At 51.2% G+C, this 14,393-nt stretch overlaps 7 protein-coding genes across 7 annotated transcripts; 4 read left to right on the forward strand and 3 right to left on the reverse strand.

Moving 5' to 3' along the window:
• Nucleotides 1–577: 577 nt before the first annotated feature.
• On the forward strand, nt 578–2,906 carry PC9H_009671 (uncharacterized protein; the record flags this gene model as incomplete). The annotated part of the gene is made up of 3 exons (XM_036779169.1): nt 578–1,193; nt 1,253–1,564; nt 1,615–2,906. 3 exons carry the CDS (start codon nt 578–580, stop codon nt 2,904–2,906), a joined length of 2,220 nt encoding a protein of 739 aa, XP_036628558.1.
• A 383-nt stretch (nt 2,907–3,289) lies between these two features.
• Nucleotides 3,290–4,533, reverse strand: PC9H_009672 (uncharacterized protein; the record flags this gene model as incomplete). The annotated part of the gene is made up of 5 exons (XM_036779170.1): nt 3,290–3,362; nt 3,423–3,910; nt 3,972–4,089; nt 4,141–4,213; nt 4,269–4,533. The coding sequence occupies 5 exons, from the start codon at nt 4,531–4,533 to the stop codon at nt 3,290–3,292; spliced, it is 1,017 nt and encodes a 338-aa protein (XP_036628559.1).
• Nucleotides 4,534–4,665: 132 nt separating this feature from the next.
• On the forward strand, nt 4,666–5,926 carry PC9H_009673 (uncharacterized protein; the record flags this gene model as incomplete). The annotated part of the gene is made up of 5 exons (XM_036779171.1): nt 4,666–5,211; nt 5,287–5,409; nt 5,459–5,674; nt 5,731–5,847; nt 5,900–5,926. 5 exons carry the CDS (start codon nt 4,666–4,668, stop codon nt 5,924–5,926), a joined length of 1,029 nt encoding a protein of 342 aa, XP_036628560.1.
• A 375-nt stretch (nt 5,927–6,301) lies between these two features.
• On the reverse strand, nt 6,302–8,472 carry PHO84_1 (Inorganic phosphate transporter pho84; the record flags this gene model as incomplete). Its single annotated transcript, XM_036779172.1, has 10 exons — nt 6,302–6,404; nt 6,473–6,731; nt 6,802–7,069; nt 7,125–7,513; nt 7,567–7,690; nt 7,741–7,847; nt 7,907–8,029; nt 8,105–8,163; nt 8,216–8,269; nt 8,330–8,472. 10 exons carry the CDS (start codon nt 8,470–8,472, stop codon nt 6,302–6,304), a joined length of 1,629 nt encoding a protein of 542 aa, XP_036628561.1.
• An 884-nt stretch (nt 8,473–9,356) lies between these two features.
• On the reverse strand, nt 9,357–11,532 carry PHO84_2 (Inorganic phosphate transporter pho84; the record flags this gene model as incomplete). The annotated part of the gene is made up of 11 exons (XM_036779173.1): nt 9,357–9,382; nt 9,437–9,555; nt 9,614–9,881; nt 9,935–10,190; nt 10,246–10,628; nt 10,687–10,810; nt 10,862–10,968; nt 11,024–11,140; nt 11,191–11,249; nt 11,296–11,349; nt 11,402–11,532. The coding sequence occupies 11 exons, from the start codon at nt 11,530–11,532 to the stop codon at nt 9,357–9,359; spliced, it is 1,644 nt and encodes a 547-aa protein (XP_036628562.1).
• Nucleotides 11,533–12,140: 608 nt separating this feature from the next.
• On the forward strand, nt 12,141–12,716 carry PC9H_009676 (uncharacterized protein; the record flags this gene model as incomplete). The annotated part of the gene is made up of 3 exons (XM_036779174.1): nt 12,141–12,223; nt 12,288–12,325; nt 12,376–12,716. 3 exons carry the CDS (start codon nt 12,141–12,143, stop codon nt 12,714–12,716), a joined length of 462 nt encoding a protein of 153 aa, XP_036628563.1.
• Nucleotides 12,717–13,468: 752 nt separating this feature from the next.
• TIF11 (Translation initiation factor 1A) lies at nt 13,469–14,187 on the forward strand (the record flags this gene model as incomplete). The annotated part of the gene is made up of 5 exons (XM_036779175.1): nt 13,469–13,477; nt 13,544–13,555; nt 13,617–13,799; nt 13,894–13,996; nt 14,063–14,187. The coding sequence occupies 5 exons, from the start codon at nt 13,469–13,471 to the stop codon at nt 14,185–14,187; spliced, it is 432 nt and encodes a 143-aa protein (XP_036628564.1).
• Between the last annotated feature and the right edge of the window lie 206 nt (nt 14,188–14,393).

Raw genomic sequence — 14,393 nt, forward strand, 5'->3', positions numbered from 1 at the left:
CAAATTCTCTAACCTACTGGTTAGATTCCTCGAACCTCGTCTTAGACCGTCCCCAATTATACCTAAATTGATGGTCTGGTTCGAACTTCGATTTGCTCCGCTGGCAATAAGTTACTTCCTGGTTGTTCTCCGCTATTTCGTGATCCCTCTGTTTCGACTCACCATCTCTCAGCATGGAGAAAGTTGCCTCTTACCTTCCTTCAACAAGAATTAGAGCTGGAGCATGCACACTCTGGCCCCTACCGAAGGATATGACAACTGAGTCGTGTCATGACTGTCCATACACATACAATGGTAGTGGTTGTCCCGCTTGCAGAAACGCGACCATCATGAATGCGGAACACACCAAGGACTGGCCTGGTATTGCTTGAATCCTTACTAGGTCGACCGGAATATCCGAGACCTTCTCAGTCGTTAGTTCCAATTCCGCCAGCCACCACCGCCAGCCACCGCCGCCAGCCTCTCCCAAAGAAATTACTAAAGAGACGCATCTCGCATTGTGCCCCCCGTACAACTCTTTCTTCTCTACCACCACCACTCTACCAAGCATCCCACCCAGCAAGTTACCCGAAGCAAGATGTTCTCTTACGTCGTTTGTATCTTCCACGCTCTCTGGGCCATCATCTGCGCCTTGTTCGCCTTGGCTGGAACCAAAGACTCCGCCTTGAACGTCGACCTCGACGTTCCATCCGCTGCTACCGATGCGGAAGCTGGATTTGAAGTCTATGGTGCCTTGTCCATTGCGCAGATCTCCGCGCAGCCTCAGAACACGGAAGTCGTCGAGGAGCCCCAACCTTGCGAACAGTTCGAGGACCCCGTCGTTGCTGAATCGCGCGACATCACCTTCGGATCGTCTCTATTCTCTTTGGGACGTCTCTCCACCATCGGGGAGCTCGAGGAGGCTGACGACTTCGACGTCAGGATCCAGGAAGTCGGAGGCGCCGAAGCGATGGCTGACATGGCCAGAACAACTAGGGAAGGGACGCTTAAGGACGAGAGCCAGGATGTTACCGAGGACGGAGACGCTCCCGCGTCGTTGTATCAGCCAGCCACCCAAGAATACGAAGAATACGGTTATAGATCTGAGGAAGCAAGCTACTTTTCCTGGGCCCAGTACGACGTTGTTGCCGAGAATGCTTACAAGTCAGGAATTAGCCCATCCGTTGGTCATTACGACTTTAAGATGTTACAAGGTACGTCCATGTCTACTATTCCTTGTTCATTCGCTTTCTGATACGTCGACTCGCCATAGCGCAAGAGGAAGAGGAAGAAGAAACAACCCAAGATCAGAGCGACGCCCCTATGGAGTTGCAGGAGCTCACTCCTGCTCCATCGCGTTACTCACTTGGTCGTCTCTCGACAATTGAGGAAGTCGACGAAGAGGAAGAGATCGAAACAGGGGACCAGGCAGCTGGCCCCGAGGCGATGGGAAGGAATCGGGTCGCACGAAGGACTTGGGCAGGCAGCGACAACGACGACGACGCAGTCGCACTTGCACTTGCAGCTTTCACTAAAGACAATGACTGCGAATACTACGGCATTTGCGGCGGCACTATGGAACTGGGTATGTGTGCGACTACCTCTGATTCGTCTGTCTCCTGACACCATGGACAGAATCACCTAGCTTACAAGTGGCTCAGTGGAGGCAACTTGTCCACGAGGCCTTCAAATCGGACGCCAACTCCCTCTTCGCCTTTTCAGCAACGCACGTCAAGAAGACTGACTCAATTTCGTTTGATGACTGGTCTAGATCCTCCTCCATTTCATCTCCCCACACCCCTACCCCAACCCGTGAATCCCCTGATGGCAGCCACGCTTCCTCCTCCCCCTCCAAGGCAGGCAGAGTTCGATGCAACATGTCCAGACAGCTACTTTGTAGTCCTCTGTTGACTAACGCATCCTCCCCCTCCCTTTCCTCCACCTCCTCCTCCTCCTCTCTTCTCGCCACGCCGCCATTGGGAACTTGTTCAGGGTTTGGGTACTATCCGTTGGCTCTGGTCATGCCCTCGTTCTTGGGCTCGCCAGAGCCAATTTCTGGGGAAGATGAAATGAAGAGTTTTGGACCAGGTCCATCGTTCGTTCCAGATGTCTTCTGTGATGTCAACGCTGAAGAATGTGCGAATTCGACCGTTTCTACGGCTGCGACTGTTACGGTTGCCGCAGTCGAAGTCGGTGCTGATGTCCTTTTCCCAAAGATGTCAGGGAGTATATCGTTTGGCGAGCTTCTCGGCGAATATCCGACAGCCGACAAACTATTTGAGGGAATTCCATACTTTGGATCTTACGAGACACTTTACCTCAAGCCTGCGCCGCCTCACGCACCAGAACCCAGCATCGCTGTCACAGTGCCTGCCTTGATCTCATCAGTTCAACCAGCCGCGGCAACCAACAGCATCGACTCGCTGCCGACTTGTTCAAGTTCAAGTTCCCGTGTGACAATTCCAGCCACCTTCGTGGATCATTCGAAAAGCAGTCGGCTCGACTTCCCTACAGCCGACAAGCTATTCGAGGGGATTCCAAGTCTCGGATCCTTCGAAACGCTATACCTCAAGCCTGCGTTACCATACGAACAAGGCCCAAGTATACCCTTTCCAGTGCCTGTACCAGTGACCTCATTGGCCAACACGCCATCTTGCACGACCGTTGGTGATGCAATTGCCCGTGTCCATGTCAGGGCCAACCCGATGCCGCCAAGTTCGAGTTCCCCGGCGATAATTCAAGTCGGCTTTGTGGATGACTCGGAAAGTGATCAATGGCATCCCGAGGATAGGCTGATACCAGCAATGGTTAGACACAGTGTTGGAGAACGACGCGTTTACGAAGTGTCATTGGCCGGGTGCATTCTTTTCTATCTCCTTCTCTTGCCTTCTTTGACTTTTTCTTCCTTTATTTCTTCGTTTCTTTAGTTTTATTCCGAGATAGCTTATATACCATTCTCTCATTTTCCTCCTTTTCTGCCTTCGTAAATAGAAAATCCAAAAACATCTCCCCTTTTCTCCTCACTTACTTATCTCCTTTCCTTTCCTTTCATCTTTCCCATTCCTTTCGTAAAATACAAAACCCAAAAAAAAACTCTTTTCATCTCTCTCCATCCTTTTCTTTCCCTTTCCTTTTCCTTACTAAAATGTCCAAACCTCCAAAAACATGAATATAACTCTGCCTTTTGTATTCATCGATCGAGTCGCATTGATAAATACAATCCTGGCGGGCGATCCTGAATACCACGCAAGCGCTGCCTCATATGCGCTTCCTGCCTTCACGTACAGAGTGGACGACTACCTAACGGTAATCAGAGGGCTTCGTCCAGCGCGTCGGGTCGACTGTGGCCTCTTGAGGGCAGTTCGACGCCAAAGAGATATATGCTGTCGCGATGGAGTAAAGAATCAGAACTTGGCGGAATTGGTCGACCTTGACTTCAGGACCATGGAGACATTGGCGAAGCTACAGCTTTCTTCATTGTGTCCCTATAGACTCGCCTCGAGTTTGCAGCGCTACCACCATTTCCGGGTCCGTGGTCGTAGTCGTACGAGTAAGCATTATTCAAGTGACTGGGGTAGCCAAATGCATACCCCAAGCACTTCCCACCCCAGGCGGGATCTGGGGCCCAGTATTTAGGCGATGGACGTTCTGTTTTCTTCGCCTTCGCCCTGACGCGCTTCCGTTCTCGCTTTATTTCGTTTGAAGGGGCAGCGTCACCGGGTACTGGGGTAACGTTTAGAACGGGGACGTGAGCGAGAGGCGGACTGCCATCATCTAACACGGAAGCATGCGTCGCGACCGGCTGTCGAGTTGAAGATCTAAGGCTGTGGTTCGTCGACAAAGGTCGCTCGAGTAGGAGCATACTGTGAGTCGGAGTAGTCGAGGTACGGGAACGTTGGACCCTCTCAAGCGGACCTCTGGAGAGAGGATCCTACGAACAGATGGATTAAAGGGGAACAATGGGCCTCGCAAGAACACCCTGGGTCGCTTACCAGATATCTCACAGTAGCCTGCTCGGTCACCCGTTCCGCGTCGATGGCGACTTGACCGGAAAATAGAGCTCTTTTCTTTGCCATTTCTGGCGAGTCCTCGCACTCTGGCTCCCGGTATCTAATCAACCGTCACGCATCCTGTAATGTCCCAACGAGCGATTCAACCCACATGGACGGAGGCGGAGGAAGTGGCGCCAAAGAGACCAGCTCAGGTTGTGCTTTTGTTGAGAATAATCGGAACACTGCAGGAGAATTGAGATGAAAGATTCGAGCTCTCTGCATTGTAAGGATGCTCACACACGACGTTCCGCTCCCCTTCGTGCTCAGCGTCAGAGAAGAAATCTTGTGCTACTTTTCGTTTCTTCCGTTTCCTCCCTTCATCGTGAGCGACTGGGTTAACGTCTAGGGCGCCTTCAATATGTCTCTTCAACGTTTCTTGCAACTTCGTCAGAGCATCAGCTGGGAGTTGCTCTTGGCTGTCATCGGATTCGTGTAGTTCCAACCGCGACACTGCCTGCTCTGATGGTGCCAGGAAATGAGGATTGCTGAATTTGCGTATCATTGTGGCGCTGAGAGCAGCCAGGTTCAAGAAAGTGATCGACGATCGCGCCAAAATTTGGCTATGTTTGGCAGTGCCTCCAAAATTTTGACGCACTGATCTCAACCTGTCCTCATCATATAACTTGCGACCGACATGGTGTCTACAACGAAAGCCTCAAAAAAGCCAGTGAAAGAATCGAAGCGGGTCACGAAGCCGACCCCCACTGCTACGCCAAAATCTACAAAGTCGAAGGCGGAGAAAACAGCCGTCCCCTCCAGTCCATCTACCAAACCACAAGCTACACCGAAATCCTCGTCAAACTCGAAGTTCATCTCGAATGCCCTCATCAAGCCAAAATCCGAACCCAAAAAGGCAGTGCCTGCCGTGAACAAAACCAAACTATCGAAGCCGTCAGACGTGAAGCGACTCTCAAAGCTTGCTCCTCCGGCGGACTCTGCTGAATCATCTGATGAGGAAAGAGACGGAGAACAGAACGAAAATTCGGATAAAGGTGATGATGGGAGTAGCGAGGGGGAAGAAGACACACACTTACATGGTTTCTCGTCATCTGACGATGACTCTTCCGACGACGATGATATGGACGTTGAGCCGGTTGTAATCGATGTCGGAAAACTCCCTACGATAGCGAAGGACGACGAATCTGTCAAACGTAAGCTTGATAAGGCGAAGAAACAACCTGTGAGTCAAGTACCATGTGCGACATTTCTATATCTGAACAACTACCTCTCAACGACTCGGTGCGTGTCTGGATAGACCCAAGACAGGGGTGTCATTTATCTCGGCCGACTACCGCATGGTTTCTTTGAGGCCCAACTCAAAGCCTACTTCTCACAATTCGGGGACGTGACCCGACTACGCGTCTCGCGGAATAAACGGGTACGGTTCTCGCGCTAGAGTTCAATTATCAAGTGTTGACGATGCCCAGACTGGACATTCAAAACATCGCGCGTTCCTTGAATTTGATTCTTCCTCTGTTGCCCAGATCGTTGCAGAGACCATGGACAACTACCTTCTCATGGGGCATTTGCTTATCTGCAAAGTGATCCCCAAAGATGAAGTCCATCCCGAACTTTGGATTGGCGCCAACCGAAAATGGCGTAAGGCTCCTACAGCTCGGATAGCGAGACAAGTCCACAATAAGGTACTTAGGGTTGCATTCAACATGTTTCATCATCCTGATGAACTCCAAATTCTCAGCCTCGGACCGAGGAGGAGATAGAACGCGCCACCAAACGTCTCCTCAAAAGGCAGGATCAGAAAAAACGAAAACTCGCAGAGGCGGGGATCAACTATAACATGGATAAGGTAGCATACGTGAGTCGCATAATCAGAGTCGCGCCATCTTCTCCTGACCAACCATGTGCAGAAAAAGCCAAAGTCGGCTATATCATGACACTGATTCCTTTCATTACTTCGGCTTGTGGCACTATCTACATGGTGCTCTGTATTTATATACCCAGTATACAGGTGCGCCCGTTGTATCCTAAAGCTGCAGCGTTGTACGCTATATGTAGCACTGGGAGTCCTGATGTTATCAACCGTCCGCTCGGCATGTACCTGAAATGAAGCTCATTGGTATACTACTACCCATATCAGATTCAGAAGGCAAGACGCAGAAGCTGGCCAGAACCTACTTCAAGCGCCTGCGTTTCCCACAATATTGCGAAACGAAAAAGGAGGTCCCAAATAGAAAAGTTGTGCTGCATTCCCATGAATTAGATGTCCGCGAAAGTAATGCGTACTCGCAAGGACGCGCAGAAGCTGGCTTTCAAATTTCATTGGATAAGAATTCCAGCGTCCTGTTCCTCGTCTCTGGTAGGAGCAGAGTCGAGAAAATCCCAGTCAACATGAAGAAGGCGAAGATCTCGAATCTAAGGCACGGGCAAATGTCACAGTCGGTCAATTCCATGATGCTTGGGGTTCGGAGATTCACACTTACATATGCTTAATGAACTGATCTTTCCCTCCTACGTCTTTGAGCCACACAAACGCAACCTGCGCAATAATAGCCCCCAGCTTCCCGCTCGCCGCCGAGATACCATGGGCGGTGCTCCGGTATCGAGTGGGGAATACTTCGCCGGGTATCAAAAATGTGGTCGTATTCGGGCCGAAATTCGAGAAGAAATTGGCCAGACAATAGAGAAAAATGAAGGCTTTGGTGGAATCGACGTTGGCGATCAACTTGTCATATGCAAATCCTATACATAGATGATATTGTTAGTCACGTCTCCCCGTACAATTGGCGAAGATTAAGCGGCAGAGACTAACCCATGATGGTGAAAATAATCGTGAGTGCAATGAAACCCATCAACTGAATCGGTTTGCGACCCCACTTGTCGATGAAAAGGAAGCAGACCCAGTATCCAGGAATCAGGCCACCTGCAGACAGGATCAAGTTCCCCACGCAGATGTGCTTGAGGTTCTCGAAGGCCCTAACCTGAGGGGCGGTCGATGGAGCATCTGTGCCGTTGATGGACCCAAAAGCTATAGCTTGAAGGATGCTCCCTGAGTTGAAACCAAGACCGTAGTAAGCGACCTAGACGGCACCATATGTCAGTTGCTGTGTGCGTAGTAGCAGAAAGAGGACGCACGTCTAGCGCAAACCAGGAGTATGCAGATCCGAATAGAATCCTCAGGTTCTTCCACTGAGAGAAGTATGACCAAAAGTCTTGCCAGCCAGCCTTTGGCCCGTCGAATTGTTGCGTTGGTACATCAGGGTTGTCTCCATGAAGTATGTTTCTGTTCTCAACCAGCTTCTGGATGTCGACTGCGCCACGGCGGATGTTTCGTTCGACGTCCAGGGTGAACCGGGGTGTTTCAGGGATAGTCAATCGAAAGTACAAGGCAATGACTCCGGGAACACAGCCAAGCCCTATCAGGAGCCGCCACTGCGCATCTATTGACTCGAAATTTGGAGAGGGGTCGTTAAGGAGAGTGGACTTGTAGGCTGTAACAATAACGAAAGCAACCAGACAAGCGGCTGTTGCACCGTTTAGCCACGCCGAACCGTATAGCGATGACAGACAGCCTTACCCAGGTTTCCCCAGCCTTGACAAGCAAAAACGCTCGTCATCATGCGACCCCGTATGTGGGTTGAAGCGAACTCAGACGAGATCACTGCGCTGAGCGGGTAATCCCCACCGACGCCAACTCCAAGCTAACCGCTCGAGTCAGTCGCATGCAACAGCTCTTTGAGAACGTACGAACCAGAAACCGCCAGAAGATAAGGACCCCAAAGAAGTTGAGAGAAGGGCCGCCCCCTGCCAATGTCTGACCAAACGTCGTGATGATCATGATGGTCAGTTCGACGCCATCTGTAGCGGATTCGATGTCAGGGTCGACGACAGGAACAACAGACGAGAAAGACGCTTACACATCCTCTTACGACCAAGTATGTCGGCCAGCCATCCAAACACCAACTGGCCAACGAATGTGCCAACCGGTGTTGCGACCTTGATTCCGAGTTCTTGGTTTGGGGTTAGCTGGAGGCTGGTGGCTGGCGTTGTGGTGAACGGAACAATGAGTATCAGTATTAGGTGAATCCAGCCTGAAAGCTACTAGTACAACGTACGATCACCATAGACATAACCCAGCATTGAAGACGCTATGTTGATAGCGAATATATCATACCTACGGTTTACGCATTGTAAGAAGCACGCGCCTCTGACGGTCAACGACGTACGCATCGGTGAAAAATCCAATCCCAGCGACGACACAGACTTTCGCGTGCCACCATCTAGCCAGCACAACGTCAACTTGCGTGTATGCCACGGTATAGCAAAAAGCTCGAACGTACGAGAACTTGGCCTCATCGATCTCCTTCAGCGCAGCGCGTCGTCTCTCGTCTAGAATCCTCACAGCCGATGCATACCTCTCGCTAAGGGGATCGGTCTTGGTCTCAGTGGTGAAAGACGACTCCCCGATAGCCGAGTCGGACATGTGTGAGTGTCGGTGTGTTCACGTCGAGTATGCGAAGTTGTCGTGTCGTGGGTAGCAAAGTCAGATCGTGGCTTCTCTTCTCATCAAGGCGGCCTTTTTAAGGAAAGAATCCTCTTTCCGAGAAACCGGAGGGCCAAGTCAGACCGACGCGCACGTTGGCTGGCTGTTGTTACATACTGTTCCGTTTCTGGTCATTGCTCCCGCAGTACCCCCCTCCGCCACCATCACTTACAGTTCGCACGCCTGTGTAACCGCCGCAGGTCGCTCTATTGCACTGATATCGACCTCGATGCGTTGTTGAAGGTTATTGATGGTGTGTAAAAGGCGATGATTCTGATACCCACTGTCAAGAAAGATCATCACGTGTGGGAAATGAAAGAGCGTGTTCCTGACTTACTTCCTAGAAAAGCCTTCTCTAGATTTCTCTGCGTTCCTGTCCGGCACTGCCCGGCACCCCAAAACACTTTACCTATAGTCACCCTTCACTAACTTCGGGACTATCTCGAACCTCGTAAATGTGTATCGCTTCTCTTGGCATCTGGTTGGGGATACCTGATCAGGAGTGGCGGTGGGCGCCCGCCGTCAACCTCTGGTAACTTGCAAGACGAGATCTCGAGGTACATTACTCCCATCGGTGAACAAGCTCGAAGTTGCGGCTGTTGCCATGTTCATCAGCAAATCAATGATACGAAACGGCGCGTCACTCAGAATTGAGACAGATGCATGAAGATGAATTAGGAAACCTCGTAACAGTAAGTAACAACAACACATTCATGAGTCATAACGCTGAGCAACTCTGAATTGGAAGCAAACCCATCACATAGAACAAAAGGAAGACAGGAAAGAAGATGTGGGTGATGGGGAATGGAGAGCAATACATCAGACTATACAACCCGGCGTCTTTCTTCCCCTACAAATCGCATTAATCAGAAGTGATTCGATGCTATCGTAACGGAACTCCTACCTTTGACGAAGCCATCTTGATCTTCGTTCGACAGCTCTTCTAGTGTCTTTCCTTTGGTTTCAGGGAGGAGCAGCGTGGAGAAGATACCCGTAAGCATGAAGAAGGCGAAGATCTCCAAACTGCACATAATATCCGTTAGGATACATCCTGAAGGTACGGACAGTAGATATTACTTACATATGCTTGACGAAGTGACCACTGTTGACTGGGCCACCGATATCCTTCAATCGGGCGAAGCCGACTTGTGCGACAATGGCTCCGAGCTTGCCACTCGCGGCAGAAATACCGTGTGCGGTACTTCTGTAACGCGTCGGGAACACCTCACCCGGGATGATGAAAGTAGTCGTGTTGGGACCAAAGTTCTGGAAGAAGTTGGCCAAGCAGTATAGGAATACGAATGCACCGGTAGCAGCGGGGGTGGCGGTGAGTTTATCATATCCGAAACCTACAAAACTAGGGTTAATACTGATCTCAGACGGCCCGCATCATGTGGCGTACCCATGATGACGAAGATGATGGTGAGCATGATGAATCCCATGAGTTGAATAGGCTTGCGGCCCCAGGAGTCTACGAAGAGGAAGCAAACCCAGTAACCAGGGATCAAACCGGCGGCGGAGAGGATCAAGTTGCCGACACAAATATTGCGAAGATTCTGGTACGCAGTGATAGGGACGGGCAATCCATGGGCAGGTGAACCGAAACCAATTGTTTGCAAAATAATACCACTGTTGAGCCCCAGCCCGTAGAAAGCGATCTAAATAAGGTGTTCAATATCGTTGACCACGACGGTGGAAAATGGGTGGACTCACATCAAGCGCGAACCATGAGTAACTGGTACCGATCAAGATCTTGAGGTTCCTCCACTCAGAGAAGTATCGCCTGAAGTCGGCCCAGCTAGCCTTGGGCACTTGTACTCGGCGGACAACGGCATCATCGTCGACGGCGGGGAGATTAGGGTCCAAGACTTGCTTGACGTCGGCCGTGGCACGCTCAATGTTACGTTCAATATCCATGGTGAAACGTGGAGTCTCTGGGATTGTGAGACGGAAGTAAAGAGCAATAACACCGGGCACACAGCCCAGACCGATGAGAAGTCGCCATTGGGGGTCAATCGAGCCGAGGGTGGCGGGGTTGTCGTTTATGGTGGTGTTCTTGTAAGCTGATACAACAATGATTCCCACCAGAGCGGCACCTAAATGAATCCGTCAGCACAACGACGTACCACATCCTCAACGTCACTACGGCCTTACAAAAGTTGCCCCAGCCCTGCGACGCGAACACGGCGTTCATCATGCGACCTCTTATGCGCGTCGAGGCGAACTCTGATGAAATGACTGCAGATAGCGGATAGTCACCACCGATGCCGACCCCCATCTGATCAGTGGTTAGGTTGGGAAGGCCATAATACATGTTGTCGCGACTCACGATGAACCTCCAGACAATCAAGGCACCGATGACGTGAACAGCAGGACCGCTACCAGAGAGAGCTTGACCGAAGGTAGCAATGATCATGATCATCAACTCGACACCGTCTGCACACGCCGATGTTTAATGTACGCATTCCGGTAACGAACGAGCGCGACTTACACATCCTCTTACGACCGACGAGATCAGCGAGCCAACCAAAAAGCAATTGACCAACAAGAGTTCCAACTGGTGTCGCGACCTTGACACCTAGATCCTGATCGGGGTTCAGCTTTTGGCCTAGGTAAATGATTTAGTATAGTTTACTGCTTCGGGAGTCTAACACTCACCTTTCCCATAGACATATCCCAACATAGTCGACGCGATGTTGATGGCAAAAATATCATATCTATTGCGCGTGAGCTTGCATCGACCTGGAGTAGGAACGTACTCACGCATCGGTGAAGAAACCAACACCAGCAACCGCGCAGACCTTTGCATGGAACCAACTAATATGGAAATGAGCATCTGCTGATCTCGGTGGCGTTTCAGGGGACATACGAGAACTTGGCATTGTCGACGTCGGCCAAGGCGGCTCGGCGGCGCTCCCCTAGGTCGTACGAGTTGGCTGATGGCTTCACGAGCTGGGGTTCCGAGCCATCATGAGAAATCTTCTCTATTGAGTCGGACATGACTTTCGACAGCACTTTGTGAGGATTTAACGTCCTTGGATGAGCGGGATGGAAGGCAAATCGCAACTGACAAGAGGCTTGGCTTCAGGACTCTTATACCAAGTAAGGGTCCACCGAGCATATGCTACTTCCATGAACGTTCGTGCCCTCAGCCAATCGCGTTGCGTATACTTCCTTCCCTTTTTGGGCGCACTGCCCCTGGTCGATTGTATTAACTCCCGCCAAATCTTCGACAGCACATCTGATGAGAACAGTATCTCAGAACAAGGCCACATGGCGCTGCAGCCACTGTCTGTAGTTTATATAATAACTACAGCAGTGCTGAGGCATCATCTTCAAGCAGCTCTACGCACCGGTCGCATCTTCGCAGGGGCCTTAAAATTCTGCGGTGCAGATGGCCCCGGCAGGCCTCAAGGTTCTTCCTGTGAATTTGACATCGTAACGGATCAATCTAGACATGCAGGCGGTCGAGTTTTCATTTTCTAGCCCGGACACGCCGCAAACTTTCAAGCCCCTGTCTCAGCCATCATATTCCCACGCTCAACCCACACGGCTCCCGCTACGTGCGCCGGCCGACTCCAGTCTCACCTTCGGACAAGCGCACGTTCATGGCCAGCAACTCAACCCGCCTCCGCGCGATGGCCCTATACAAGGAGCTGCATCGCCTGGGCAGGGATTATCCGGACCCCTCGTGAGTCGGACCACTGCCTCAAATTCACATTTCACTCGGATATTCACAAATGGCGCCGTGGCAGGTATGACTTCCAGGGCAGAGTACGACGGATGTTCGAGAGTGAGCCTTCTCAGACTTAGAGTCTCACCCGCCGGTGATGATACGTGCAGAAAATCGACATCTTACGGAGAAAGACGAGATAGAGGATGCCTTGAAACTGGGGGAATACATTAAAAAGGGTGCGCACAGTACCCGTTCCGCTCGTACCACCATAGCTAACCGCCGTCTTGCCCACTTACGAACCATGAACCTTACCCATCCCCGACGTCTACCGTCTGTGTCGTATCTGCGCGGCTGCGCTGCGGACTTACAGAAACTCTTGCGCTCTATTCATTGCGCAAATACCGACACCTCAAGCGAATGTACCCAAGCTCGACAACGGAACCGATTACAGATCACCCACCAGAAACGATACGCTCTCATTCGCAGTCGCGCCCCCGTTAAACGTTAACCTCCGTCGATCCCCTCATTCGCCTCATTACCTCCCCCTTCCCGCCGGACTTCCTTTTCCCTCACCATTCTCTCAGACTTAGACAGGGGGACGACATATCTCAGTCGCGTGACCATCTGCTTCGCACAATACACAATGCGTGGTATACTCTGGTACGCTTCGGCTCGGAAATTATACGTAGAGTTTCCTCTATTTAAATATGGCTTCTCTTTCTTCCTCGGACCCTGTGGCATGTAGACTGATTCGATTATAAACTGTACCATTTATGTGCCACACACGCACACCCTTTCATATCAGCAACGTTCTCCATCTCATCAAATCCCAATGTGCCAACGGTGGAGCTGTCTGATACGCTGGTGGGTCCCACAGCCAATGTGATGGGCATTATCAGTCTTTCGACGCACCGCATCTGTTCCCAGAAGATCAGATACTGCAAATGAGGACGGGAGTCAACCAGAGTAGTGATCCCAGCCCATCCTCTCGACCATATACTGATTCCCCGGGTCGCCGCAGTGATCGCGCGTTTGACGGAAATCAGGGCCACGAGGCGTCTACAATGCCGCCAAACACCCGCAAATACTGTGACTGGCGCTGCTTCTCAGTAATCGAGTCAATTCTAATCGTCGCCACATCCTACAGCTCGCCGCACCCCACGAGCGTCGGCGAAACTTCCGCTTGAACACCAAAGCACATCCCCCAGCTCAAACTACCTGCTGCACAGCCAGCGCAGCAAGCCGATCTAATCAACCGCTATGCCTAAGGTGAATAATTCATCTCGCTGATCAACGATCCGTGCGATGCTAATACCCCTGCTTGCTGTCAAATAGAACAAAGGAAAGGTACTATACGTCTCCATGCACTGCTGCGATCCCGATCCTGATAACCGGGGTATGCCTGTAGGGTGGAAAAAATCGCAGAAGAGGAAAGAACGAGAACGACGACGACAAGCGCGAGCTGGTGTTCCGCGAAGACGGGCAGGAGTACGCTCAAGTCATCAAGATGCTGGGGAACGGGCGTCTTGAAGCGCAATGTTTCGACGGTGAGAAGCGGTTAGCACATATCAGAGGAAAGATGAGAAAGAAGGTCCGTGTTTCCATCTCACTTGGGTCGCAGCGCATCAGGCGATTTCGGTGTTGCTATCCAACGTTCATTTGATGGCTAAGTGATTGTGTTACAGGTCTGGATCAATCAGGGAGATATTGTCCTGCTCTCGCTACGAGACTTCCAGGATAACAAGGCGGATGTGATTGTGAAATACACTGCCGATGAAGCCCGTAATCGTACGTACCAAACCGCTTGCCTGGTGCCCACCCACTCACTTCATCTTGTCTACCATCGTCCACCAGTCAAGGCATACGGCGAGCTCCCAGAAAACGCCAAGATCAACGAGACGGACACCTTCGGCGAGGAGGAAGGCGAGTGCACATTCGAGTTCGGAGAGGACGGGGAGATCGACGTCGACGATATCTAATTCATCCAATCAATCAACGCGAACGGGGAGGACGTCCCACATCGATCTTGGAAAAAATTATCTTCGCAGCACGACTTTTACGATCATCATCAGCATCATACTATCCTACGCTCTCCTACCGCCCGACAACGCCACCACGGCCTAGACACGCACGCATTCTCTTTGATTTGCCAGTTATCTCGATGCACCGCCATAGTTCCCATTCT

The sequence above is a fragment of the Pleurotus ostreatus genome, assembly GCF_014466165.1.
Source record: "Pleurotus ostreatus strain PC9 chromosome Unknown scaffold_7, whole genome shotgun sequence".
In the NCBI taxonomy this organism is placed as follows: domain Eukaryota; kingdom Fungi; phylum Basidiomycota; class Agaricomycetes; order Agaricales; family Pleurotaceae; genus Pleurotus; species Pleurotus ostreatus.